Source organism: Penicillium brevicompactum (assembly GCF_028827555.1).
Source record: "Penicillium brevicompactum strain IBT 35665 chromosome Unknown utg000001l_segment0_segment0, whole genome shotgun sequence".
NCBI lineage: Eukaryota > Fungi > Ascomycota > Eurotiomycetes > Eurotiales > Aspergillaceae > Penicillium > Penicillium brevicompactum.
Genome location: NW_026623203.1, coordinates 1,719,246 through 1,746,689, shown reverse-complemented (window position 1 = coordinate 1,746,689; position 27,444 = coordinate 1,719,246). Strand labels below are relative to the sequence as shown.

The following is a 27,444-nucleotide window of genomic DNA, read 5'->3' as shown; positions in this document are numbered from 1 at the left end:
CGTCATGAAATATTTTAAGGATATTTTAAGGTTGCAAGTACTTCGCAAGTACTTTACCGCACTTCGATACTCAACAGAGTAAAGGTTGCGCCATAAGCAGAATTTGGTCTTGTCTGTCTTCATGTACACGGAGTTTTGGACAATGCGGGCGGTGCTGCCTATTTGAGTAAGAAGCCCAGACATCTTTTATTGGGAAGCCAGATTTCTGATCACTCTATACAGAATCGAAGCATATAAATCTTCATTGGAACCAGATCTTGAGAACCAGAAACGCTCGCGGTATAGTCTTAGGAGCTATTGTTCTGCGCACTATCAGCACATAACAGTCAAGATGTCACTCCATGCCCCCGCCTCAGCCTCCCACCCCCTTGACCCATTGCACGCGGGGAGATCAAGGCTGCCTCGCAACTTTTGCTCCGGCGCTTGGGTTGCAAGTCAAATGAGGTTCGCTTCAAGGTTGTTGATCTTGCTGAACCTCCCAAAGCCTTGACTCTTCCCTACCTTCATCACGGTGGCCTGGCGCCTGACCGCAAATGCAGAGTCTACTATCATCGCCTGAAAAGTCCAGTCCTCTCAATTGCAATCGTCAACATAACCAAAGGAATCGTGGAGCGGACCGATGACGCACCTGACTCTCAAGGGCCAGTAGACTGGGTTGAATATGATTTAGTTCACAAGGCCTGCCTCTCCAACCCCCAAGTCCTTGCTGAAGTGGCAAAGTTGAAGCTCCCTCCAAAGTAAGTTGAGCTATCTTGCTATCGGTTCTTCTGAGCTAATCCTCTCCACAGTGCTAGAATCGAGAACGACCCCTGGAGCTTTGGTACCGATAACCTTCACGAGCGGCGTCGACTCTTCCAGTGCTACATGTATCTGGCCCTCAATGATGACCCAGAGTCAAACCATTACTCGATACCCCTTCCCCTCGCTCCTATATTTGACGGCAACACACTGGAGTTGGTTGACCTACAACGTTTGCCAACTGGCGCAACCGATGAGCTCGACTCTGAGACTCAACCCTGGGACCCAGTCAGTGCGGTCGAGTACAGCGCCGACTTGCTTGGACCTAATGCTTTCCGGAAGGACCTAAAGCCACTCCAAGTCGTTCAGCCCCAAGGACCTTCATTCGCTGTTCAAGGACGTCACATTGAATGGCAAAAGTGGTCCTTTCAGCTTGGATGGAACATGCGCGAGGGACCTGTGCTTCACGATGTTCGATATGATGGACGTTCACTCTTCTACCGAGTCTCAATGAGTGAGATGACGGTTCCCTACGGCGATCCTCGTTCGCCGTACCACCGAAAGCAGGCCTTTGACCTTGGTGATTCCGGATTTGGTCTTACCTCCAACTCTTTGAACCTGGGATGCGACTGTCTCGGTCACATCGCGTACTTCAATGGAATCAGGGTGACAAGTGGTGGTGAGCCTGTCGTCATGCCGAACGTTGTCTGCATGCACGAAGTGGACGATGGCATTGGATGGAAGCACACGAACTTCAGAAATGGCAAGTCGTCTGTTGTGAGAGACCGCCAACTCGTGATCCAGTGCACTGCAACAGTAGCCAATTACGAGTACATCCTCGCATTTGTTCTTGACCAGGCAGCCAATCTCCACATTGACGTCCGTGCAACCGGTATTGTCTCCACAATGCCGATTCGCAAAGGCGTCCAGGTTCCATGGGGTACTGTTGTGGCCCCTGGTGTGCTCGCCGTTAACCATCAACATTTATTCTGTCTACGGGTAGATCCATCTTTGGACGGGCCCAAGAATACCGTTGTCTACGAGGACTGCGTTCCTGTGGAGCATGAACCCAAGCTTAATCCATCGGGATGTGCCTTCAAGGTCCATACGACTCCGATCAACAAGCCCGGCAGCTATGACCTCGACCTTTCTAAGGGTCGAGTATTCAAAATTTTGAACGAGTCTAAGATTAACGCCATCGCAGGGAAGCCTGTTGGCTACAAACTGCATCCTGTGCCCAGCCAAATGCTGATGATGGGACCGGAAACCTTCAACTACCAACGTGGTGTGTTTGGCTCTAAGCCCATTTGGATCACCAAGTACCGCGACGATGAGTTGTGGGCATCGGGTGAGTTCACCAACCAAAGTCGGGAGGATACCGGCTTGGCTAAATGGGCTGTGCGGGACGAAAATGTCCAGGATGAGGATGTCGTTCTCTGGCATAGCTTTGGTACAACCCATGTTACGCGAACTGAAGGTATGTTTTCCTATCATTCTCTGCACTCAGGCATATGGATGGACCAATGAAATTAAGTCTGGCGATCTGACCTATATCTAGATTTCCCCGTCATGCCCAAAGAAAGAATGATGGTTTCGCTGAAGCCCGTCAACTTCTTCAATCTAAACCCCTCCAATGATGTTCCCAGATCTTCCCAGAGCGATAACAAATCTACCCTTTATCAGAACGACTCGATCTGTTGTTCCGCCAAGCCCTCACGGATGTAACAAGCTGCATGGGGATTTTTGTTCGCTCAAATGATGTCTCATGATATCAGAAGTCACTTGAATTTCGATTGTCACTGCTGGATCAGAAAATAATTATCAAGTTCGCACACTCTATAACAAACGTGTCTCTGTGTGGAATTTCAAGGCTCCTCGGTATCATTTTCTCCACATGGACTATGAGGTCATAATCTAACAGTTTTGATGTCCACTGCCCAGATTCGATTTGCGTTTCTCCCTCCAGGGCGAGCTGGGGAAAGCTAGACATTTAACAATGAGATTTTTCTCTGTTTGAGATATTGTGAGCGAGAAGTTCAAGATCAGCCGGGTGGAAAAAATCGTCATATATGATGACATGGTGCCTGCAAGCTCCGGCTCTCGGCCCCCACTATTTTGATGGATACGATGACATAGTTGGAACTGCCAATATCACATTGCTGTTTTCCAGTCTCTCTTCTCTTACCATACCTTTTTGTTCAAGATGCTGGAATCCCAAGAGTACCGTGATGTGTTGCATACCGACATTAGAAGCCCAATCCCCGAGGCTCTAGTGTCCAAAATTACGTCTCTGCCGCCATTCATTCCTATACAAGGCGTATCCAACTTTCGCGACTTGAGCCATGATGACAATAAATTGCGACCGGGCTATGTCTACCGTTCGGGAAATCTGTCTGACGTTATGGAATCCGGAAAAGCGATCATTGCAACCGAATTAGGGATAACTACTATCTTTGACCTCCGGAATGAGGGTGAAAGACAGAAGGCGCCTCCAGCTTCGATTCCAGGAGTTGACACTATATGGATGCCATATGGCTCCTCGCCCGCGACTTTAAATTTGCGAGATTTTGCAGGAGAAGACAAAGGAGCTGCAGGGTTTGTGAAGATGTATTCGGGGATCCTCAGGGCCGCGAAACCGTGCTTTGCTGAGGTATTTACCCACATCAGAGATAGCCCAGATGATCCATTCATCTTCCATTGCTCTGGTGAGTTCATTTGACTCTTCTTCCCTGCGCATCGGACCGCAATTTCATGTTTCGGCGAGGGTGGACTTTCTATACCATTGAAGTCAGTAGACATCGAATGCTGACTATCGATTCACATCTAGCCGGTAAAGATCGCACAGGTGTTCTGGCGGCTCTGATACTTCTCTTGATTGGCCGACCTGGCGATGAGATCATCAATGATTATATCCTCACTCGTGTTGGCCTTGAGAGCGCCAGAGAGAACCTTATGGAGGCGTTTGCTATGAACATGGATTCCGACGAAGTCGATATCAACCAGTTGAGTCCTGAGGCTCTAGGCATGCTCGAGCTATGCGGCGTTCGTGCGACCGCGATGGCAGAGTTTTTGAAATATTTTGCAGGTGCCTATGAAAATGGCATCGAGGGCTATCTGACCAATAATCTTGGGTTTTCGCATAGTCATGTTGACACAATGCGCAAGAACCTCATCTCCTAGGTCATTAGCCGACGAAATATTGTGCACAAGACATATGTATATACTAGATCTGATATGTGGCGTTTCCAAGGTCACAACCTTCAAGGGTTGCAGTGCATATAAATGAGGCTACGAGGTGATGTTCAAATACACTATTTCCAAGATTTGGTTTTCGTCCCAAGGTCGCTCAAAACATTTATTCAGTGGAATCCAGGGCCAATTCTACAGAATTTAGCCTGTTAAATGCGAAGTCCAGACAATTTGAAACAACCTTGGAACCCTTGCATGCAATCATCATTTCCCACCAACGAAGCAAGCATTGTGGCTGCCGTGGCTCGAGCAAAACCCCTCACATCCTCCGCATAGCTCCACTCCCAACACCGCAGATCGTCGCCTTGTTCCGCTCCAGAGTCCCGAATTGAAGGCTCGCAACTTTACTCCCCGGGATCAACACAAGTCCGCTACTCGACGCTGCTACCGTTGCTTTTCCCCGCACAGTGATGGTGCTGGCTCCAGATTTTGACCCCCTGTCATCGACAACCCATGCCGTGTGGTGCCATGATTAATGTATTTAGCCGGTGAAGCAGCTCAATTTGGTACACCTTTTAGTGGGTCTGCCATCTCGATTCGACAAACTACCTAAGCGGGGGTGGATCGAAGGTATTTATTTCGCTGTGTCCTCAGCCAAAGAGACACACCTAAGTTATAACTTTTGCGACACTATGCGTCTCTGGAAGCAGCTTTTTCTGACTGTGCTTTCATCCGCGCTACCAGCAACCCTTGCGCAAAATGTCATCGATCTGAGTGGGGATGGCTGGACAGTCAGTAGTAGCGCGTTGAATATCAGCGTTCCTGGTCGTGTTCCCTCGCAGGCGCATTTGGACCTTCTCGCTGCAGGAATTATTGGTAAGTCAGGGCGCATTCTCGGTGACGTGTTTTGCACATTTATTAACAGAAATAGATGATCCGTCAGTCGCTAACGCCCTTTGCCTCTTGTCCCATGGAGTACTAACTTGATGCTGGTTAGATACCATGGTTTAAATGACTTCAACTTGCGTTGGATTGCCAACAACAATTGGACATACACAAGTAAACCAATCGAGGGCTTGTGCGATCCTCTCATCTCTTTCCTGTGTCATTTTACTCACCCCTTCCAGATCAAGTGATTCGAAAACATCCTGGCTTGTCTTCAACGGACTTGACACGTTCACAACAATCGAATTTTGCGGTCAACACATCGCCTCCACGGAAAACCAGTTCCGACAACACGTCTTCGACATCTCAGATGCGTTGAAAGGTTGCAATGGATTACCAACCGTATCACTCAACTTCGGAAGTTGTCCCAAGATTGCAAATGCAATTGCCGCCGATCCCAAATCACAGAGTTAGTTGGAACCCCCCTCTTAAAAGATATTAATCTAACACTCTCAAGAATGGCCGGCTGGCATTCAAGGAACCTTTGAGTTTCCGAACCGTTGGTATATTCGCAAAGAACAATCCGATTTTGGATGGGACTGGGGTCCAGCCTTCTCCCCCGTTGGTCCTTGGCAGAATGTCTACTTGGTACAGTCTGAGGCTAAGACGAGTGCGTACATTTCAAACACCGGTTTTGACATATACCGGAAAGGCCAAATCAATCATATTGCTCCTGACCAGAACCAACCTTGGGTTTTCAATGCGAGTATCGACTTTGTTGGTTCACTGCCCGAGAAGTCGTCGATGCAAATTGAGATCAAAGATATTGAGTCAGGCAGCATTCTCAAATCTGGAACTCTGGACAATGCTGTTGTGACTGGTCAAACCATCACAGGTCAAACAGTCATTGATGCGGATGCGCCGAGACTTTGGTGGCCCACAGGGATGGGCAAACAAATCTTGTACAACGTCACAGTGACCATTCGGGTTAATGAAGAGGACATCACGAGCGTGACCAAGCGCACCGGCTTCCGTACCATTTATCTCAATCAGTCCAACATCACTGAGGAGCAAAGGTCCCAAGGCATTGCGCCGGGAGCCAACTGGCATTTTGAGGTGAATGGTCAAGAGTTCTATGCCAAGGGTTCAAACATCATTCCACCCGATGCCTTTTGGCCCCGAGTCACAGAAGCCAAGATGAAGCGACTGTTTGATGCCGTTGTCGCCGGAAACCAAAATATGCTCCGAGTCTGGTCCTCTAGCATTTACCTTCCGGACTTCATGTACGATCTTGCTGACGAGCGTGGAGTGTTGCTTTGGAGCGAGTTTCAATTCAGTGATGCATTATACCCCACAGACCAACCGTTCCTCGATAATGTTGCGGCAGAAGTTGTTTATAACGTGAGACGGGTCAACCACCATCCATCACTGGCCCTGTGGGCGGGTGGAAATGAGATTGAAAGTTTAGAACTACCCACGGCAAAAGAAAAGGCACCTGAAGCTTACGATTTCTTGGTTGGGGACTATGAGCACTTGTTCATTACTCTCATTCTGCCCCTGGTTTACGAAAACTCGCGGTCAATCTCGTACATGCCAAGCAGCACAAACAACGGATTTTTAAAAGTTGACCTTTCCGCCCCAGTCCCAATGGTTGAGCGCTATGATAACGGCACGGATCAAGAAGGCTATTACTATGGCGATACTGACTACTACAACTATGATAGTAGGGTGGCATTCAATTTCGAAGGCTACCCAGTCGGTCGTTTTGCGAATGAGTTTGGCTACCACAGCATGCCAAGTCTTCAAACCTGGCAGCAGGCAGTGGATGAGGAAGATCTTCATTTCAACAGTAGCACAATCGTGCTCCGAAATCATCACTATCCTTCGAACGGTCCGGACACCCACAACTACAAGAATGCATCTATGGGAATGGCCGAGATGACCTTGGCAGTCGAAAGGTACTATCCAATTCCAAACAAGGACGACTCTTTAGCGAATTTTAGCACATGGTGCCATGCGACGCAGCTTTTCCAAGCCGACATGTACAAGTACGAAATTCAATTCTACCGCCGTGGCAGCGGAATGCCAGAGCGCCAACTCGGATCTCTATATTGGCAGCTGGAAGATATCTGGCAGGCGCCAACATGGGCTGGTATTGAGTACGATGGCCGCTGGAAGGTGCTTCATTACACAGCACGCGACATTTACCAACCTATTATCGTCTCACCATTCTGGAACTCGTCAACTGGTGACCTGTCAGTCTATGTCACCTCAGACCTTTGGAAAACCGCACAGGGTAATGTGAGCTTTACTTGGTCAGACCTCTCAGGAAAGCCTATTCTAGACAACGCAGGAACCCCAAAGAGCAGAAGCTTCTCGGTCGGTGCTCTGAACACTACCAGAATTTACGACACAAACATCTCAAAGATCTCTCTTCCAAGCATTCGAGACGCAGTTTTGATCATTGATCTGACAGCCCAGGGTTACCTCCCCAATCAAGAGCAAGATTCTGCGACTATATTCACCCATCGGAACCACTTTACGCCAGTTTACCCAAAGGATCTAGAGCTGAAAGATCCCCAGCTACACCTATCACACGATTCAAAAGATAACATATTCACTGTCGAAGCTAGGAGCGCCATTTCATTGTATACTTGGATTGACTACCCTGCCGGGGTGGTGGGCTACTTTGAAGACAACTCTTTCACACTGGCTCCAGGCGAGAAACGCAGTCTCAAGTTTGTTGTGCAAAAAGATGAGACTGGCGGCAAGTGGGTTGACGGTGTCACTGTGCGAAGCTTATGGGATCAGACTACGAAATCTTAAGTCGGTTGCCCGGTTATTTCGTGAAGTCCATGTCGTCGGGAAAACGGCTGACTGGCTTGGTTACCATTCAGGCGTCATTAACCAGAAACCGACTGTATGTCGCTGAACAGAATGAACACCGTTTGGAAATCTTGATTTATTATAATCTTTCTTCTCTAATCTCTAACTTATCTGCTCTCACTACTTTTGATTACATTAGTCTATATCATACGGAGTACTTTTAATACTTCACTCCAACCTTGAACCTTGGAAGGGTTTGACCGACCCCAACCTCTTTTGGCTTTTAAGAGACTCCGAGCCCCCATAGTAGCAGCCCTTGCGGGGGTCTCCACTTTACTCCCGGCTATACTTGGCCCGCAACTTGGCGCCAAACATCCAAAACACATATGGGATCAATACCATGGCGAGACCAATGAAAGCCAGCAACCAAGAGGCCCATTGCAAACCAAGACGGTCATACATCTGTGTAGTAAACAAGGGGAATGCAGCACCACCGCCGGATCGCAGAAAGACCTTGGCCGCCAGCGCAGAAGCCGCGTACTTCTGGTAAGAGTCGATGATGTAATTGTTCACAGCATAATAGCACAGGACCATGCCGAAACCAAACGCAATTCCAGACGAAGCAGGTCCTACCCAGATGATGTGCTTATAAGAAGTAGCACCAAGGATGAAAAATGCGATCGTAATGAAAGGCGCTCCGACGAGTGCCGCAAGAAGTCGATCTTCAGGGGTCGGAGACCTGGCGCTGCAAATTTTTCGGAACTGTTTCTCAAAGACCGGAGTCGCGACAAGGGCGAAAGCAGCGCCAATGAGAATAGGTATGAACATCAGTCCAATCTGACCATCATTGTATCCGTAGAGATCTCCGAAGATGACCGGGTATGCGAAGAAGAAGGCATAAAGCATCGCATAGATGAGCACAATATACATGCACATAAGGTCAAGAACTGGTTCCGTCATGATCATCGTGATGGGCCGAATCAAACTTGTGCGTGCGATATCACGGAAAGTAGGCTTTGTCCTTTCCATCTCGGTGATGATGTTAGGGTTTCCAGTTTCTTTGCGCAAGCGAGCAGCACGACGCTTCAGAATGACAGGTGCATAGGTCTCCGGTACCAGGCCGACGAGAACCATGATTAGGCCGGCGAAAGCAAGGTTCACCCAGAAAAATAGATCCAGACGACCAGATCCGACATTGATCCAGCCAGAAACAATTGGGCCGAGAACTGGGCCACAGTAAGGCGCCGCGGCAAAGTAAGCGATCGCCATACCTCGCTCTTCAATGCTCCAGATATCGGCTATTGTGCCACCTGCTAGGGAAAGTCCCGAGCTCGAGAAAACACCGCACAGAAATCGGCAAACGAGAAGACCACCGATGTTGGGTGAGAGGGCGCAAGGGATGTTGAAGACGGTGTATAGGAACAATGAGATTATGTAGACGGGTCTGCGTCCGATGATTTCAGACAACGGGGACCATAGCAGCGGGCCGACGGCGAAGCCACAGACCATGATCGAACATGTCAGGATCGCGACTTCCAAGGAAACTTTGTATTGGTCCTCAATCAGACCTAGTCCTCCGGTGACGACTGATGAGCCGAATGCGACGCAGACGACTAGAGTAGAAGCGACCATCGTGATGTACCATCGGTACGCGCGAGACCAGTTGTAAGGATGCTCTGGGTCATTGACTGTGAATGTGACAAACTCTATCGGTCCATTTCCTCCCTTTTCAATATCTGCGTCCAGTTCGTTGGCGGGTGTGCCGAGCTGGGTGGATGAAGCCGAGCCATGAGATCGGACCCGGTCAAGGGTTTTTTGAGGGACAAGTCCGGTGTTGGTTTCGATGGTATATTCTTCGGGAAAAACTGGATTTGAATCATGCCCGACGGTTGGGTAGTTATAGTCGAGCGTGTGGCTCTCTGAAATGCCTAGGTTGCGCAGGCTTTCCTCCGTTTCAACACTTGGATGTTGGGGATGGGTAGGCTCGGGCCTTTCTAGGGGGTTTTTTGATATTGGTGGGGACATTGTGGGTATTTGGTAGTATATTCCAAGTTTGAAGACTTTTGAATGTGGGATGATAATGATGTTTGTGTAAACATGGCCTTGTATTTATACTTAAAGAGAGATGGGAGTACTCTTGCTCTACGGTCATGGCCGATCCATCTCCGAGATAGACCAAGCCATCACCGGGAACTCGGCATAGGGAAAATGACGCACTGTTTCACAAAGCACTAGGTGCATGTTTATTTTCACTGCAATCGGTCAAATAATGTACGGGCCCAACCCGTCTGATATCAGCTCGTATCATCTCGGCGATTGTTCGGACCGAGTTAAGGCCGCCAGTTGTATGTTGTACTATCTAGATCTGGACTTTTCTCAGGAAGCACGACATACGAGTACATCCCAATGGGTTTAAGTCTTCCTGCCTAGTCCCAGGACCCCTGGAATTGATCGTGGTTCTTATCGGATACTAGGGGATACTAGTTTGATCGTCGGGTTCTGAGCTTCGCGAGTGACCTGACACCATCCCAGGTTATTCCCGGTCTCAGCCCTTTCTGAAGGTTGTCGGGCCAGTTACGAAATATGTTTGCTCAAGGCTGGAACTCAGATATCTATACCTGAATTCACATACCACAACCTTGGAACCGGTCAAATTGTAAACATGTGTTATACTACCTTGATCACCCTCGGCCGTCGCAAGAAGGGTTTGCCACTCTTCTAGACATCAGCAAGTGACACAAGGATCAAGATTTTTGATGAGTTTTCGCGCACAGTTGGACGAAATAGGAAATCATGTCCTCATATCGCGCCTTCAGCCCTAGCGCCATGCATGGCTTACTTCTAGGTACTTATAATTGGTCTCGACTAGACTGTGGGGGCTTGTCATACAGACTGTTCACAACCTAAGATTTTCACATATCACCCGAAGCCTTGGAATTGGTGCGGTGTCTCCAACTTCTTAGGCGTTTTCATTCATTATTTGTTGATCGTTTTGATCGGCGAAATTAGATCTTGCCTTACATGGGATTTTTGTACCACATCTAACTATATCTTGGAATCAAATCCGCGAATCGTATACTCTTCCTATGGCTGTTTTCAGCATTCCCCGAAAGAGGTAAGTTTCGAGCATCTCCCACCAGACACAGCCTCGGTGGCTAACTAGCGAAAACTTTTACAACTGCATTGCCAGATCAAAATGAGAAGCCTGGAGATCTCGACTTGACTGGAAATTGGTAGCAGTTATTGTTGGCATAATGGGCATAGTAGATGCGGTTTCTCGGGACGCGACAAGTATTCTCCAACCAACGCAATTGATCAATAGCCCACTAGACGTGACAGCATTTGGCGTCCATATTCATTACTGTCGAGAGAACAAATGGGAGCAAAATGGACCTCGGGAGCTCGTTTGCTCACAGTATGAAATCACCAGAGAGAGAAAAAAGAACCCTGAATGCGAATATTGCAGGTGAGGCGCCCGAATCAGGCTACACCGATATCATGTGAGGGAAGGAGAGCTTTGAGGAAATTACATGATCTTGGGCATCAATTGGGATCACATCCATATTGCCTATTGCCCTCCAGGGCTACATGCGTTTGCTGCAATTACTGAGGTCTGTGCTCAGATAGCTTGCATTCGAAGGTTATTGCGGATGTAATTTGAGAGATAATACACAGGCATTCATCATTTCATATATGTATATAGAGCATGTACATGTTTGTTGTAAGCCACGCCAAAGAAACACCGAAATATGCATCCAAAAATCCGTTACGCAGGGGAGTCCAGAAACAGAAGAAGATACTTCACCACTTGTTGTTGAAGACCTTTCCATCAATGTAGTTGACCAATTCCTTGACAGGTGCAAGGTGATCACGACCAGCACCGAAGTTCATGCCCTGGCGCAGGACATTGCGATAGTTCTTGCCAGGCGAGACCTTGCCCAGGACGTACTCTTGGCGAGTCTCAACGCGAGTGGGGACTGGGATAGATCGACCAACCACAGCCTCCATACCCTGCCAAGCAAATGTAATCGCCTCCTTGGCGCCACCAGGGATACCAGCCTCGTCGAGCATCATGATTCGGGTGTTGGGGTAGTTCTTCTGAATGAAAGCCGTGATGTTGGGGTTGTAGGCACCACCGCCGCACATGAAGATCTCCTCGATCTCGAGGCCCTTAGGCGCATAGCGGCGATAGTGGTCGACAATAGCCTGAGCGGTTACGCGGGTAATGGTGGCGACAACATCGTCGGGCTTGAGGCCCTTTGCCTCGGCCTTGACGATGAGATCGTGGGCAAGAGTGTCGCGGAAGACTTCGCGGCCGGTCGTCTTGGGTGGCTCAAGGGCGAAGTAGGAGTGAGTGAGGAATTCGTCGACAAGCTCCTGGTTGACAGTACCGCGGGCTCCCATCACTCCATCCTCGTCATATTCGCGCTCACCCTTGGTGTAGTGGCGGACAACGGCATCGATGAAAACGTTTCCAGGACCGGTGTCGAAATCGTAGCACTCGTCAACACCGCCGTGGCTATCCGGCAGGACGAAGCAGACGTTGGCGATACCACCAATGTTCTGGCATGCGCGGAGCTTGGTGGGGTGGTGCAGCACCAGTGCGTCGAAGAAGGCAATGAGGGGCGCACCCTGGCGACCAGCAGCCTGGTCACTAACGCGGAAATCTGTAACCGAGGTGATGCCTGTGCGCGAGGCTAAGAATGTGCCCTCGGCCATCGTCAGAGCGCTGCGGGTCTCGCCGGCCTCTGGCATGGAGAGGAGCCAAATTGTTTGGCCATGGGATCCGAGTACGTCGATCGAGTTAATGTCTACCTTGTAGTCCTCGCAGAACTTGTGCACGGCGGAGGCGAAGGTCTCGCCCAGGATCACATTGACTTCGGACAGCTCAGACGGAGAGGTCTTATTATGCAGGATCATGTTCATCACCCGCTTCTTGATCACGGGCTCAAGCGGAATTTCGCCATACTGCATTATTGGTCAATACACATTTCTCTGTGGGGCGTCAACGTGTTGATCGGGAACACTTACCTTGAGGAGTTCGAAGTGCATTGGGGACTCTGGGGTCTCCTGGCGGAAGCGGCAAAGGGCGCAGTCAATACCGTCCTATTCACAAATGAGTTTGATGTTCCAGTTTCGTCTTTGTTGCTTCTAGCCGGGGGGGGCACCTACCATAGACGTTCCGCTGTTCAACCCCAGGACAGTGATATCCAGGGCATTGCCAGTGCTATCGTTCCCTGCGTAAGAACCCATATTGAATAATGATAGTTGGACTCTGAGGAAAAATTGAAAACAAAAGAGAAGGCAGAGAGAAGGGAAAAAAACCTTGACACGGACTCTGGACTATATTTAACAGACACTCGGTCCAGAGCGCAGCCGGCAGACTCGAACCAGTGGATACCAATAGCACGCTTTGGCATTCTGATTTCTGATATCTTTAGCCTGAAGCATGGACGCCAGAAGGGATGATCGGTAAAACGCCTATTTGGCGCCTAAATAAAAATCTGAATGCTAAATGGCTACACGGTTGACCCTTGTGGCTGAGCCCCCCCGCGTGAACTGCAGCTCCATTTCACCCCAGCACTGGCCCATACAGAGTCTTCACAACTGCCGGGGGCGGGACCCATAACAAGGATTGCTTCTTTTTTGCTTCAAGATCGGGATCTGGGGATCTAGACATGGGTTACACCACATTTTGGAAGCGGCTTTCGCCACGTCAGCTCAATGTCGCCATTCAGATTTTTTCGCTGGTCTCGATCTTCTTCGAGGGATATGATCAGGGTGTGATGGGAGGTGTCAACAGTGCCCCAACCTATGTCACCGAGGTCGGCATTGGTAAGGCTGATGGCACAGTGACAGACACCACTCACCAGGGAGGAATTGTCAGCATTTACTACCTGGGTGCGATCTTCGGTTGCTTTGCCGGCGGATGGCTTGCAGATCGCGTTGGGCGGATCAACGGTTTGCTGGCAGGATCACTGTTCGCGCTGGTCGGAGGCGCGCTGCAGGCGGCAGCTCAAAATTCGAATTTCATGCTGTGTGCTCGTGTGCTCACTGGTATTGGAACCGGCGGTGAGACCCCAGCTAGCTTTGCTTTAGGTCGATCAAAAGGACATTTCTGACTCGTCTCATCTGACAGCTTTGACTGGAATTACCCCAGTACTGGTCTCGGAGACATCCTCGGCGAAACACCGGGGCGGGTTTTTGGGTTATGTCTTCATTGCAAATTGTGAGCAATCCATTCGTGTTCCCACTGTGGACTGTGCTGTGAGACTGTGGGGGCTAGTGCTGACAATCGTCATTGTGAAGATCTAGGAATCTCCGTCGCGTATTGGATCTCCTTCGGCCTCGCTTTCGTGAATAATGGATACTCGGACGTGCGATGGCGGTTTTTGTTGGCGTTCCAGTGCTTCCCTGCCCTCATTTTGGTGGCTTTCATTAAGATGTTACCGGACAGCCCCCGCTATTTGGCGTCGGTGGGGCGCAATGAGGAGGCGCGCGATCTCTTGAACCGGATTCGCAAAGACCGAGCTTCTCAGGATGAGATCGACCGGGAATATTTGGAGATTGTCACCACTGCAAAGGGTAGCAAGCCTAGCTCGCCTATGGAGTTTGTGAAGATCTTGGTTGGAAAGGGTGGCAAACCAGGCCTCAACCTTGGCCGACGCGCCTGGCTTTGTGTTTGGCTGCAGATCATGGCGTCGTGGACGGGCATTACGGTGAGTGAGTGACCTTCTCGGTGACTTCGGGATTTGCTTCCAACGTTTTTAAGGTTTTCCCGCTCACATCTTACCGCACAGGCCGTCACTGCCTACTCTCCCACCCTCCTCGCTCAGGCGGGCTACAGCGACATCAAACAAAATGGCCTTGCTGGAGGAATCAATACAATTGGAATCATCGGTACTATCATCAGTGCTCAGATCATTGACCGCCTGGGTCGACGTGTTTGCCTAATGGGTGGAGCTGCCGTGTTATTTGCGGTCAACTTGATTGTAAGCCACCCTACCACGCTTCAATTGAATTGAGATTGCTGACTACTGTTCTAGGCTGGAGCCGTTTATGAAGGCTCTCTGAAACATCCCGAAAACGCAGCTCAGTATGCGCCTGGTGCAGTGCTGATGCTGTTTTTGTTTAACTTGGGGTAGGTGGTCTAGCCCCTGGAAGCCGTTTAAGCCGTTTTAAACTAACCAACCACAGATATGCTGCCACCTGGGGCACTGTCGCCTTCCTGGTCCCCACGGAGATCTTCCCGAGTGATCTCCGAGCCCAGGGTAATGGGTTCGGAATCACTGGGTGGGCCATTGGTGTGGGTATGACCACTCTAGTGAACCCTATCATGTTCAATGTCATGACCGTGCGTGGCCCCTTTTCAGCCTCTTACCCCGTGCACTACTTAACCTATTCTCTAGAGCCGTACATATTTCTTATTTGCTGGACTGAACCTGATTTGGATCCCCATTGTCTATCTCTGTAAGGCTCTCTCACCTCACTCTTCACCACACAAGCTAATCCAAGGCTCAATAGTTTACCCCGAGACCCGCAACCGTTCCCTCGAGTCCATCGATGCCCTCTTCTCCGTTTCCAGTCCCTTCTTCTGGAAGATGGAACAAGCCTACAAGGAACACGGTGATGTTCTCGCCGAACACGGTGTTGACGCGGACCAGGCTCTCCGTGAGGTCAAGAGCAGCGCCTCTGCCGAGGTCACCACCGTTTAGAATATACTGTATCCGTTACAAGGATGCAGAGTGTAATGCTTTTGGTTATAATTCCGGATATATCGCACATGTATAAGATCATGTTAGGAAGGGGGTTAGCCCCGCACATAATGTTATATAGAGCTCTAATAGGGAGAGTGGCAGAGAGCCGCATTCTAGAACCACAATTTATCAAGCCTTGTTTCAAGGCGATCTACGTTAGAGCTCTTCATCCTCCCTGTTTTAGTATATTCGAGAATCAAATTGATCGACCGATTCCCCACTGCATTGGATCACCTCCCCCCGGGGCCCAATTGATAGATTAGTCAGCGCTTCCAAATGCAACCTTAATGTCGACTTTTAGCTTCACCCACCAAGTTCCAGCTGTTCAATGGATTGCGCATCGTCATCAGAGAGCTTTATTGGTTGACTTTGTCTGGTTTAAGTTATCGGTAGCTTTTTTTTTGGCACCCTCTCTCGCAGGATCCCCAGCCCACGCGACCCCGTGTCTCCGTGCAGACCCCGAACCCCGTTTTCGACCGGCCCGCTGAACCTCCTCCCGCAGTGGGCTATATCTCTGCCCTTCAGATCAAGCTACTTTGGAATGGTTCAATGAATTGAATGTCGCAAAAACCCCGAAAGCTCCAACGCGTCTCCAAAGCCTGTAAGTCCTCTCTCAATTTTCTATACTCCACTCGCGCTTGGCGGCAGCTGCCCCGGATTGCGACAGCTCAGAGCTCGCGGCTCACGCGGATCTAGGCGACTTCTGCAACAGACGCAGCATCAAATGCGGCAGAAGTGAAGATACGCTAGGCAGGTGTCAGAATTGCGCGGATTTTGACGTCCCGTGTACCTTCGATCGCCCGGCAAAACGACGGGGCGTCAAGGCTGGCACCAGAGCACCGACCCGCGAGACGCCGTTGGTCAGGACCCCTGTCTCGGAAAACGTCCTCCCTGTTCCGCCCACTGCGCCGGCTACAGGGAGGACGTCTAACTCCTCTACTTCGAGGAGCTCATTTTACCCTGACTGGGTTCACCGGCCGTCGTTGACGAACGATCCCTGGTCGACCTTCAACGCCGGCGGTGTCGCAACCGAGGGGTACGATGATGATGGTGCGCTGCGCAACTCATGGAACGCATTCGCCATTGCTAGTGATCGCCAAATACGCAATCTAGTGCAAGTATACTTTGAAATTGTCTATCCCATGTAAGGACACCCCGCCTCATCTCCCCGTCCATTTCGGCTGACCGAACTCTAGCTTCCCCCTCTTCCACAAACAATCATTCATCGAGAGAGTACATAATCAAGAACATCTTCGCAACCCCGGACTTTTTGCATCCACAATGGCCGTCTGTGCGCTGGTCTCAGGCCGGGCGCGGGACGGCGCATTGTTCACCAATCGGTGGCATCGCGACGAGCTTGCAGAACCCCCAATGGAAGCATTTTACGCAGCGGCGAAAGACTCTATTCCTCGAGACCTCGCGGCGGCGAAGGGCACGAATTATATGCGCGCCTGCGCTATCCTCGCCATCGCCAGCATCCAGAACGGCCAGATCAAGAACATGCAAAAATACTTGGGAATGTACCATACACTTACTAGCATGGAGGGGCTACATGATGAGAAGCTTTGGCCGAAGCATCTCAGCCCAATTGAAATCGAGGAGCGACGAAGGCTGGTATGTTGAACATTCTTCCCCGCGTGGTTCCCTCGCCCACCCTCTCTTCCCAGATACTAACATGTTTCCAGTTTTGGTCCATTTATACATTAGACATATACTCCACGATTGTGTGGGGAGGTGTGATTCGGTATCGCGAAGCACACTCTCTCGTGCGATACCCCAGCGAAGTCGACGACGAGTTTATCACGCCGCACGGGTACGGGCTCCCACCCGTATCTCCGGCGTCGAGCGTTCTGAGCCCAGGCGATGTGACTGTTGTATCGAGAGAACCTGTTGCATGGCTTCGGGGGTGGAATTTTACAACAGATCTATATCGGATACTAGAGCACGTCGTTGATGGCAATCGACGTCGCTTCTCATCTGCCAATGGTACTTCACAAGTTTGGTCTCTCTTCAACCCGTCATCAATGTCAGAACCAGCGGTCATGGAAAGGGTTCTGTCGATGTATGCCGCTCTACCAGCACAGTTCAAAGAAACCCCGCCCACGACTGGCGACATGGCCAAGGATCTGTTTGGATTCCAATCAGCCAATATTCAAGCGACGTTACAGCTTCTTCGCATGGTTCTCTTGTCGGCAGAGGAACTCGGAGTAGACCGCAAATGTGACGTGGCTTGGGAATTGCTGAGTGTCTTCAGCAACGTTCCAGTGGAGTATTTGAAGGCTATTAGCTCCCCTCTGGTATGCGCCTTTTCCCCTTTACTTTAGAGTCTCACTTATCTCTTCTAGCTACATCATCTTGGTGGTATCGGTTACATTCTTGGATCTGTCATGGAAGGAAGCTTGTCGGAAGCATCTTATCAACGTGTTCGCACATTACTGTGAGTATAAAACTTCTGAAAACCAAATAAAGAAAGCCAAGAAACAACCCTAACGTTTTTCCAGTCTCGAAATGGCAGATCTCCTCGGCCGTCTCGAAACAGGCCTTCAGCGAGCAGCAGGCGCCAGTGAACGCCTTCGGTCTCAAGTGGACCGAATAGACGGGTACATACGAACATCCCGGCTCTTGAATCTCAGCGCCGGCCATCCCCCTCCGCACCCCAATTCCGTACCCATTGATACAAACCCCGATATGCGAATTCCGCCAGCGACCACCTATATCCCTCCCAGTGGTCCTGCAACTGGGATACACAGTGGACCGAGTCCGGTCGTTGGACCTCCGGTGGATAACCAAATGATGCAGTTCCAATTGCCGCCGGAGCTGTTGTCGGATTGGCCATGGCCGTTGGACGGCGGTGCTCATCCAGAGGGTTTCATGCCTCTGGCGTTTGAATAGATTTCGTGTGGGAGTTGAAGGCGGCGTCCTTTGTTTTTGGAATAGAGTAGAAAAGCCTTGTGTTTTATCATTTGTTTATACTCATTCATGTCAATACGTTAGTTAATTTGATATCACTGGGTGGACGGTTGTGATTTGTGGTTATTGGTCTATTCGCATATCTGGGTCGGCTGGAATGGAACGTGATATTTGAACCTTGTCCACACACTACCCTGATGTCAAATTTTTGCACACTGGGTTGATACCCAGCAATGGGGACATCGAAAATCCAAGTCTGCTTTCGACAAAGCTGGCATTCAATTGCAGACTCAACTTGCTGTAGTTATACCTACCAACGCGGGTGAAGCTGTTAAAACCACACACCGCAGGGTTCGTCATACGCCACCCACATCAACGCAGGAGACCTCCGAGCGTACGACCCCATTGGACCCCATGTCTCCAATGTATCATTGAGATTCAGACGAATTGTTCCGAGGCAATCGATTTAGTCCGCCCCTTTACTTGGAAAACGCGGGGTAGACCTTTCCTGTTTGGGTTAAGCTTTGCATTTGCGCTTTTTGATTTGATTCGAGATACGAGTATCGTGGGACGGCTTGGGCTAAGTGGTGTAGATGTGGAAGGTATACTCCGTGCAGAGTGCCCAGGTGTGTTCTCTGTAGTTGTCAACGATAACCAGATAGTACGAGGGCTTTTGATATCCGGTCAACTTCCGGCATATTTAGCCAATGATAGGCCAAATGACCAGGATTCTCTTATCAGAAGAGCCCTATTTACTTAATCCTCGAAAGAGTTTCTCTCCAAGTCAAAGTCAAGCACTCGATAAGCTTATCACTTGGCAACCTTAGCATCGCCATCTCTTCCCCCTTTAAGACCGACTCCTATGATCCCCTGTCCGGTGTCTCTGCTATGACATTTTTGAGTTATCTGTCATGCACCACCGGCCCGTATCTCTGGCATGTCACTCGCATGCCTCTATCAGGGCCTGCTTGGCGGCCTCTCCGCACCTTCAAAGTCTATACGCTTGACCCCAACATCAGCGCGCATATAAAGAATAATGTTCCCCGCTTCTTTGGATAGAGTAGTATCAGGCTCGCCTAGCGTTTCACAATGGAGAAGAAAGAATCAACAGTGTTAAGTCCTAAGGATGACACCAGTCAAGGCGAGGTGCTGCCTTTCAGACAGACTCAGCGTGGTCTGGCTTCCAGACATGTACAATTGATGGCCATCGGAGGTTCGATTGGTACTGGACTTTTTGTTGGTATTGGATCATATTTGCGTGATGCCGGTCCCCTGTCTCTGTTTCTGGGATATCTTGTTTGGGGATGTCTCTTCATCCTGCCTGTCAATCTGTGTGTCGGAGAAATGGCTGCGTATCTTCCTATCCGTGGATCGATCTTCGAACTTGCTGCACGTTTCATTGACCCGGCATTTGGGTTTGCGATGTGAGTTTTGTGACTTTGGCTGCTGGTATGGCTCCCCTCGTTGCTAACATACCTAGGGGCTGGGTATACTTCTACGGTGGTGTGATGCTAGTATGTACGGAATACTCCGCCGTTGCCACCGTCATGGGCTACTGGAACACGGGCGTCAATCCAGCGGTGTGGGTAGCCATGGCGCTCATTGTGTGCACCATTCTGAATCTCGTTGCCGTGAAGTGGTATGGGGAGAGTGAATTCATCATGGCCTCAACCAAGATCCTCCTGCTCATCGGACTCGTCTTCCTGACATTCATCACAATGGTTGGTGGAAACCCCCGACACGATGTCTACGGCTTCCGGAACTGGACCGACGGCGTGATGTTCGAGTACTATACAGATGGCAACACTGGTCGTTTCCTGGGATTCTTTTCTGTTATGGTGTATGCTGCTTTCTCAGTGGCTGGACCGGATCTGCCTGCCCTGGCTGCCGGAGAGATCCAGAACCCGCGAGTCACCATTCCTCGCGTCGTCAAGATGACCTTCTGGCGCATTGTTGGCTTTTACGTTGTCGGTGTCTTGGCCGTCAGCATCATCTGCAACCCTCGCGATCCTCGTCTCATGTCAGCCATTAGTGATGGCGCATCCGGATCTGCTGCCTCGCCTTGGGTTATTGGCATCCAGAACCTGGGCATCAGCGGTCTTCCAGATCTTATCAACCTGCTCATCCTGCTGTCTGGCTGGTCGTGTGGAAACGCCTATCTCTACAGCTCTAGCCGAACGCTTTACTCCCTTGCCCGCGATGGCCAAGCACCCAAGTTCCTCTTGAAGTGTACTGCCTCTGGTATTCCTATCAATTGTGTGATTGTGGTATCGGTCTTGTCATGCATCACCTTCCTCGTGGCGAGCAATTCTTCCGTTGAAGTGTTCTACTGGTTCGTGGATCTGACCACTATCGCCTTTGTTCTCACATACACTGGTATGCTTTGTGTTTTCATTGCCTGGTATCGTGCTATGAAAGCCCAAGGAATTGACAGAAAGACCTTTGTGCCCTGGGCTGCACCCTTCCAGCCCTACGGCGCCATTCTCGCTATTATCATTGGTTGCCTGACAGCTATCTTCAACGGCTTCTCTGTCTTCAAGCCTTTCAGTGTCCAAGGATTTATCACGTCGTACTTCGGCCTCGCATTCTGGGTCGTCATGTTTGTTTTTTGGAAATTCTATCATCGCTCCTCATTCGTGTCTGTGATCAATGCAGACTTGTACAGTGGGAAGGCGGAAGTTGACGAAGAATGCAAAATTTGGGAGGAGGGTGATTACGAAGAACGCCGAAAGGCTGAGCTGGCGAATATGAATTGGGTACATCGGGCATGGGAGAAGATGTGGTGATAACACTTGTGTATATAATTTGTAATCCTCATGTCTACACTGTCCCTTGGTGCTTGACAATGAATGAATCCCGAATGTTTGAGGACGATTTTCCACGGGTGTGTTGTTTGGGGCCCGTTGGGCTCCCGCTAAAGCCCACAACCCGTTGGTGGGCCTAAGGATCAGGCCCAAATCCCAGCCCATTCGGCTTGAGATGAGATGGGCTTTGGGGCAACGTGGGGCGCGCGGAGGTCACCCTGGATCCTACTGGACTTCAACAATGACCAAAATTCGCTTCTCGGCTATTGTACAAATGCAAACAAGATTTCAGATCAAAGATGCCTCCGCAGTTACTCAATTCCGTTCTACGACCACGAAAGGAAGATCGACGCTCAAGATCATAAACAAGCTATGAAGCCAAAAGCGGCAAGCGACGGAAGTGCAGATCCTCATAACCCTTGGAAGTCAAATTTCAATTCACTTCGGGTGGTCAATATAGAATTTGAAGGACGATGTGCTCGAGGGCATAGGTTCAGATTGGAAATCTGATATAGTTTCTATCTGTATTCATGGATGTATATCGCTGTATATCTATCGGACAAGATAAACTTCATTTTAGGGTATCGAGGAACATTTTGAACCAACTAATAGCCTGGCTGAATGCCTGCTCCTTAGCAAACCTCTGAAGGGGCTCGTCAAGATTGCAACGCACTGCAAAGCCATGTTCAACTTCCGAGAACAAATTAATCTGATAAGGCACATCAAGCTGATCCAAAATTTGCTCGCTCTCGTGCCGTTTAGCAGTTGTAAACACAAAGTCCCGGACTACATCCAGTCTTATAAGCGATAGTCCCACCGTAAGGTTTCAAGGTTATCACAACATACCTGCAGCGGCAATACTCAGTGGGCCCTCAATTCCTCCCAATTCATCTGGCTCAACCATGGTTGGGTGGGCCATGAACCCAACATCTAGTTTCTCTGGCTTCAGATACCGGCAGACATACTTTCCACCAAAGCAATAGCCCACTCCGCCAATGCGCTCGCAGCCGAGATTTTCACGCATCTCTTTCAGCACAGAATTGATGATAGGCTCGGTCTGAGCGGGCAAGTGGTTTTTAACCCAGTCCATGATGTTGAATCCCTCTGGTCTGTTCATTGGAACTACATCGCCATTGAACAGATCTGGCATGACAACGAAGTATCCGTTGGAAGCAAATTGATCGGCCAAAAGCTGGGAATTGAGGAATTTGTGTCCCAGTACATCCGTCAATAACAGAATAGCATGCTTGGTTGAGTTGTCTGCCGGGTAGGCGAAGTAGGTGGAAGCTATGAGATGTTAGTGACTGAAGTGCAGTTGGAAGGGTTGGTTTACTATTCCCAATGCTTTTGATTTCGCCTTTGGCCTGTCCTTCATGTAAAGTGCCTTTGATGCAGCATTCCGAAAGCTGATTTGAAGTCATTTTCAGCTGCAGTGACTCTAGGACTGGTCTGGTTGCACTGTGTGTAGAGCTGAGAGGTATGGCATATCATACGTTGATTTATATGTAGCCACTCAAGCTTGAGCTCGGAGATTATATTTAACTCCATCACTTTGGAATACTATTCCCGTAAAATCCGTAGACGTTTTGATAGAGGATAACTCGAAAATCAAGCAGATATGCAGCTTTCGGAAACTACGCGATGTGATTGGTACATTTGCGGCTAATGGTTATGGGCACGCACCAGTGGGACTCGGCGGAGATTGCTGAAAAGTTGCCCTTTCAAGCTTTCCAACAACACAGCATCATGTCTATGTCCAACTCCGCCTGGCGCGCTTTGCACTACAGTGCAAAGCGTCGTGCTTTCCAGCCTGTTACCCCGTACCGCTGTTTCTCCTGCGCCAGCCGCATCCAGCAGAACAAGTCCGAGAATGACCGCATGACACACTTCGGCTTCACCAATGTCCCAGAGTCAGAGAAGGAGACGCGAGGTAAATAATGCCGCAATCGATCGCGAGTCGATCAATTGGCCCCATTAAAGTTCAGACTGACATCTCCTAGTTGGCGCTGTCTTCAGCTCCGTCGCAGCCTCCTACGACCGCATGAACGATCTCATGTCCCTGGGCATCCACCGCCTCTGGAAAGACCACTTCGTGCGATCCCTAAACCCAGGCTCGTGCCTCCCCGCCCTGACCGCCGACAAACCCGGCTGGAACATCCTTGACATCGCCGGCGGGACCGGCGACATCGCGTTTCGGATGCTTGACCACGCCACGAATATCAACCACGACATGGAGACTCGCGTCACGATCAGTGATATCAACGCTGATATGCTGGCTGAGGGTCGCAAGCGCTCCCTCGATACCCCCTACTACAACACCAAGCGATTGGACTTCATCGAAGCGAACGCCGAACACATGCCGCATATCCCGGACGCCTCGGTGGATCTCTACACTGTTGTTTTCGGTATCCGAAACTTCACGGACAAGCAGGCTGCGTTGAATGAGGCGTACCGTGTTCTCAAGCCCGGTGGTGTCTTTGCCTGCATGGAGTTCAGCAAGGTCGATAACCCTGTGCTGGATGGAATCTACAAGCGCTGGAACTTCAGTGCTATTCCTCTTATTGGACAGGTTGTTGCGGGTGATCGAGACAGCTACCAGTATCTGGTTGAGAGCATTGAGCGCTTCCCCAGCCAGGAGGAGTTCAGGGGCATGATCCAAAAGGCTGGATTCATGATTCCTGGCCAGGGCTTCGAGAACCTTACTGGTGGAATCGCTGCCATTCACAAGGGTATCAAGCCAATTTCCAAGGCTTAAATTGGTGTAGGATTTGTGGAAGATAAGATGGAGTTGTGTACTATAGTGGGTTGCATATGTACTGATTATATCACCATGAGAAATATTATTGGCGTTAGTTTATACAGTGTACTAGAGCCGAAGTCGTGAGCGTGGGCTTGTTCAACGCGAGAAGCCATCTCAGTAGGAGAGACGGGTAAATCACTGTTTGTATATGTGCGGGCATAACATCGTCAATCGATTGTATCGTAACACAAGAGCATAAAAGCCAACAAGATTATGTGAAAAGAATGGAGCTTAGTCGCTGTGCATTCATATCATTCGCCCAAAAGCTCCTCAGCATCTACAACCCCGAAGCAGCTGTTAGGATTGGCCAAGTCCTTCACAAGGCCGATCACCGCAACTGGATTTGACCCTCGTTGATACTCAGACAGGATACCTTGAATCTCAACAAGTGGTGTCGAGTCTGAGACTAACAACCAGTTGCTCCGGGGGACACTGAAAGGAACACCGAGATCGTCGACTGCGACATCAGAAATGCGCATGTCCATGTCTCCGCCCGGTGAAAGAAGAGAGCGAACACGTCGAGGGGGATAATTTCAGTCGGTGACAGAAACACCCAAGATTTCGCATTGGGGCTCTGGATAGCCGTGAGGAGAATGTCCAGGAGTCTGACGTCGCTCACTAAGCCGGACGAAGACGTGGCCGTGGGAATCACTTGGAGGGGTACGATCTTATCTTCGGGGATCAGTTGCTGTGCCGGCGGCGGTTGTAGGGTGAAAGGAGGTATCAACGAGGTGTTGTTATTTTCCTCCCACACAAGAGAGAGGGACATCGGCGAGTCAGAAGTTCTTGCCGACATCCCACTAGACGGCGTCGCCAGCGGAGCTGCCGATGCAGCCCCGATAGCACCACCGGGATGAAAGCCTCGAAAGACTTCCGCAGGGCTTTTGCCCGTGGCCGTGTGTAGTTTGCGAGCAGTCGCGATGGCCAATGCATCACCCAGAGACAAAGCTACTGTGGTTGACGACGTGGGCGCACTCACGCCGAACGAGCACTCTTCATCTTCATGAATCGGCGCTGGCAGAAGAATACCCATGCCAAGAGGAGCATGCAGCGCGAGCAGCGGACATGACGCCGGGTGTGTGTGAGAAGTCAGAGCAATGAGTGGAACAGTGGACGGCAAATGCGGCAGCAAAGAAAGAAGCTCTGGCGAACGGCCAGAGAAGGAAATTAAAAGCACGGTATCATTCTGCGCATCGATTAGCACGAAGTCCCAGTCTCAATTGCGGCACAGCTCAAAGTCAAAGGACAAGACAAAAGCACTCTGCAGGTGGCTTACCGGTCGAACCAATCCAAGGTCTCCATGCAGCGCCTCAGTCGGATGCAGGAACGCACTGTACACACCCAAACTGTTCATCGTGGCCTCGATCTTTCGTCCCACCTTCCCACTCTTGCCCACCCCGCAGACAACCAGCTTTCCGCCCTCGCGCACGCTACGCGTGATGCGATCCACCGCCCGGGCGAGATCCTGCTGCGCTCGCGCATCTGTCTGGTAGATGTGTTCAAGGTGGGCGAGGGCAGCGCGCTCCGTGGCTATGACATGGATTGCCGTGACGACGGACGAGACATCTTTGGTTTGAGGATCGGAAGAACCGGGAGGGGTGAGGGGCCACGAGTCGGCTTCGGACATGGTCATGGTGTGTCAATTGGCTAGAGATCGGGCATACTGGTTTAGAGAGGGAGCTGGGGGAAGATGCCAATTCTCGGTCCCTCGGCCTCAAGACCTCGCCGTTTGTGGAGAGAGTTGGTCAGTCGATAACGGATGATAACAGGGCGGAATGCGGGCGATCGGATCGAGGGTGGTCTTCTAGCGCCTTCGGCCAATTAATCTAGGCATCCCCTAAGCCAACCGATGTCTGCGAGACGCAGCTCCAGGTCGGTTAGATGGTGTCATTTGCCGTGCTGATGGTGCATGTGGGGATTTTCGTGGACATTACTAACTGTAAAGTACGTCGTATTGCGTGCCGCTCCCAAGGATTCTACCTTGGAAGTATCAAATAGGCAATGTACGGATGTACATTTCCATCGAAGTCTATGACATCTTTATATTTACACATAAAAGCAAGGAAAATGAAAGAGAAAAACTGTAACAGAACCGACTTATACGGGATTGCAGCGATAGCACACTGTCCCACTTCGAATGATTTGCTTTCTGCAAATTGAACTCCAAACTCCCCAAAAAAGAAAAAGAAAAATCAACATCTGTCATACACAGCCGGGGGTATCGTATCGGGATCTTGCGTCGCTAGGGTCATTATGGCGCCCGAAGGCAGTATTGGGATCATCCCCGCTCCTTGCCCTTCTCCGTCGTGCCGTCATCCTCATACAAATGGTGTTGCTCAATGTAATGGATGACGGGGACTGGAATGAGATAGCGAACACTCATCTCACGGCGCAAGAAGAGCCGAATCTTGGTGCTGCTGACATCATTTTGAATGAGTTGCTGGATAACATGGATGTTGTCCTTCCAGGGCTGCAAGCTGGCCAGGGCTTCATCGATATCAGTACCACTGCGCTCAACGATGAAAGACTGGGAAGAAGTTAGCCAGACGATCCTGATCCTTTAGATAACCAGAACTTACGCCGTATTTTCCCAGGATATGATCCAGATCTTTCTCACTCCACACACCCGGTGTAGACATTGTGTGGATCAGATCTGCGCCCGCAAGCAAAGCAATGCGAACGGGCTTCCGAGTTCCATCCGCAGCCTCAACGCCGTTCCGGACCACGTTAATTTCATGATCGAAGTGGTCCAGCACCACAGCGGTCGGCTGGTAGGCTTTTTGAGTAGGTTCCCAGGTATCCACCATCAACCAATCGGAGGTTTGGTCAACGGCGAGTTGGCACATCGCGACCCTAACATATTCCCATTAGCCTCGGGGTCACCGGAGCGATGAAAAGCAAATCAATAGATCCTTACCGGTGGTCTGCACTAGCCAAACCGGCCTTGCGATAGGCATCTGACACGGGGGACAGGTAACCTCCGATGAGTTCGTAGTCGGAGCTGAATCTGACGTGATCGGCGGCCATTTCAAACATGCGCAGGTGTAGATAGGTGATTGGGGAAAAGGAGCCACACGCGACCAGCAGGAGGGGGTCTTCTCCGGGTCGTTCATGGTGCGCTTGAGGCGCAACTCCGGGAAGGTGTAGTCGTCCATTGAGGCGGGGGTGATGTTGGCGGGGGCCTGGTGAACGTCGTCGCTCTGGCCTCCAACCATTTCAGCGGCCATGAGGAATAGAGAGTTTTTAAATAGTGTAGGTTGCCAATAGCCGAGATATATCGGGGGATATGTTCAGAAGCGGGGGAAAAGACAAAATCGGAGGGGGCAAACCCGAAGGCGGCAAGGGAATGCGCCGGAGGCGAACAGGGCAAAGATGAGTTTATATCGACTGACGACCAACAAGAGGCAACAGATGATAGATCGCAGAAAAGCAGACAGTAGACAACAGCAGACAGCGCTATAATGTAGGCGAAGAGTCGGTTAATTGAAAGTTGATTATTAAGATCTCGGTGAGTCGAATTAGGTCGGCGTGATCT

General features: G+C 50.2%; 12 protein-coding genes across 12 annotated transcripts; 7 read left to right on the top strand and 5 right to left on the bottom strand.

Moving 5' to 3' along the window:
* Positions 1–331: 331 nt before the first annotated feature.
* N7506_000435 (copper amine oxidase) lies at positions 332–2,463 on the top strand (the record flags this gene model as incomplete). Its single annotated transcript, XM_056949731.1, has 4 exons — positions 332–434; positions 485–737; positions 789–2,215; positions 2,297–2,463. 4 exons carry the CDS (start codon positions 332–334, stop codon positions 2,461–2,463), a joined length of 1,950 nt encoding a protein of 649 aa, XP_056815646.1.
* Positions 2,464–2,941: 478 nt separating this feature from the next.
* N7506_000434 (tyrosine-protein phosphatase) lies at positions 2,942–3,918 on the top strand (the record flags this gene model as incomplete). Its single annotated transcript, XM_056949730.1, has 2 exons — positions 2,942–3,443; positions 3,566–3,918. The coding sequence occupies 2 exons, from the start codon at positions 2,942–2,944 to the stop codon at positions 3,916–3,918; spliced, it is 855 nt and encodes a 284-aa protein (XP_056815645.1).
* A 701-nt stretch (positions 3,919–4,619) lies between these two features.
* Positions 4,620–7,638, top strand: N7506_000433 (uncharacterized protein; the record flags this gene model as incomplete). Its single annotated transcript, XM_056949729.1, has 5 exons — positions 4,620–4,803; positions 4,859–4,865; positions 4,925–5,005; positions 5,055–5,281; positions 5,330–7,638. 5 exons carry the CDS (start codon positions 4,620–4,622, stop codon positions 7,636–7,638), a joined length of 2,808 nt encoding a protein of 935 aa, XP_056815644.1.
* Positions 7,639–7,971: 333 nt separating this feature from the next.
* On the bottom strand, positions 7,972–9,663 carry N7506_000432 (MFS transporter; the record flags this gene model as incomplete). Its single annotated transcript, XM_056949728.1, has 1 exon — positions 7,972–9,663. The coding sequence occupies one exon, from the start codon at positions 9,661–9,663 to the stop codon at positions 7,972–7,974; it is 1,692 nt and encodes a 563-aa protein (XP_056815643.1).
* A 1,776-nt stretch (positions 9,664–11,439) lies between these two features.
* On the bottom strand, positions 11,440–12,891 carry N7506_000431 (uncharacterized protein; the record flags this gene model as incomplete). Its single annotated transcript, XM_056949727.1, has 3 exons — positions 11,440–12,606; positions 12,670–12,744; positions 12,811–12,891. The coding sequence occupies 3 exons, from the start codon at positions 12,889–12,891 to the stop codon at positions 11,440–11,442; spliced, it is 1,323 nt and encodes a 440-aa protein (XP_056815642.1).
* A 425-nt stretch (positions 12,892–13,316) lies between these two features.
* N7506_000430 (putative MFS sugar transporter) lies at positions 13,317–15,353 on the top strand (the record flags this gene model as incomplete). The annotated part of the gene is made up of 7 exons (XM_056949726.1): positions 13,317–13,710; positions 13,778–13,867; positions 13,948–14,357; positions 14,439–14,630; positions 14,685–14,779; positions 14,836–14,992; positions 15,048–15,353. 7 exons carry the CDS (start codon positions 13,317–13,319, stop codon positions 15,351–15,353), a joined length of 1,644 nt encoding a protein of 547 aa, XP_056815641.1.
* Positions 15,354–15,953: 600 nt separating this feature from the next.
* Positions 15,954–18,287, top strand: N7506_000429 (putative C6 transcription factor; the record flags this gene model as incomplete). The annotated part of the gene is made up of 6 exons (XM_056949725.1): positions 15,954–15,996; positions 16,044–16,539; positions 16,592–17,009; positions 17,081–17,692; positions 17,741–17,832; positions 17,897–18,287. 6 exons carry the CDS (start codon positions 15,954–15,956, stop codon positions 18,285–18,287), a joined length of 2,052 nt encoding a protein of 683 aa, XP_056815640.1.
* Positions 18,288–19,394: 1,107 nt separating this feature from the next.
* Positions 19,395–21,091, top strand: N7506_000428 (putative proline permease; the record flags this gene model as incomplete). The annotated part of the gene is made up of 2 exons (XM_056949724.1): positions 19,395–19,729; positions 19,786–21,091. 2 exons carry the CDS (start codon positions 19,395–19,397, stop codon positions 21,089–21,091), a joined length of 1,641 nt encoding a protein of 546 aa, XP_056815639.1.
* Positions 21,092–21,680: 589 nt separating this feature from the next.
* N7506_000427 (dienelactone hydrolase family protein) lies at positions 21,681–22,530 on the bottom strand (the record flags this gene model as incomplete). The annotated part of the gene is made up of 3 exons (XM_056949723.1): positions 21,681–21,895; positions 21,956–22,396; positions 22,443–22,530. 3 exons carry the CDS (start codon positions 22,528–22,530, stop codon positions 21,681–21,683), a joined length of 744 nt encoding a protein of 247 aa, XP_056815638.1.
* A 325-nt stretch (positions 22,531–22,855) lies between these two features.
* Positions 22,856–23,864, top strand: N7506_000426 (class I SAM-dependent methyltransferase; the record flags this gene model as incomplete). Its single annotated transcript, XM_056949722.1, has 2 exons — positions 22,856–23,039; positions 23,110–23,864. 2 exons carry the CDS (start codon positions 22,856–22,858, stop codon positions 23,862–23,864), a joined length of 939 nt encoding a protein of 312 aa, XP_056815637.1.
* A 451-nt stretch (positions 23,865–24,315) lies between these two features.
* N7506_000425 (uncharacterized protein) lies at positions 24,316–25,542 on the bottom strand (the record flags this gene model as incomplete). The annotated part of the gene is made up of 2 exons (XM_056949721.1): positions 24,316–25,095; positions 25,186–25,542. 2 exons carry the CDS (start codon positions 25,540–25,542, stop codon positions 24,316–24,318), a joined length of 1,137 nt encoding a protein of 378 aa, XP_056815636.1.
* A 645-nt stretch (positions 25,543–26,187) lies between these two features.
* Positions 26,188–27,124, bottom strand: N7506_000424 (nicotinate-nucleotide adenylyltransferase; the record flags this gene model as incomplete). The annotated part of the gene is made up of 4 exons (XM_056949720.1): positions 26,188–26,436; positions 26,489–26,762; positions 26,827–26,910; positions 26,991–27,124. 4 exons carry the CDS (start codon positions 27,122–27,124, stop codon positions 26,188–26,190), a joined length of 741 nt encoding a protein of 246 aa, XP_056815635.1.
* Between the last annotated feature and the right edge of the window lie 320 nt (positions 27,125–27,444).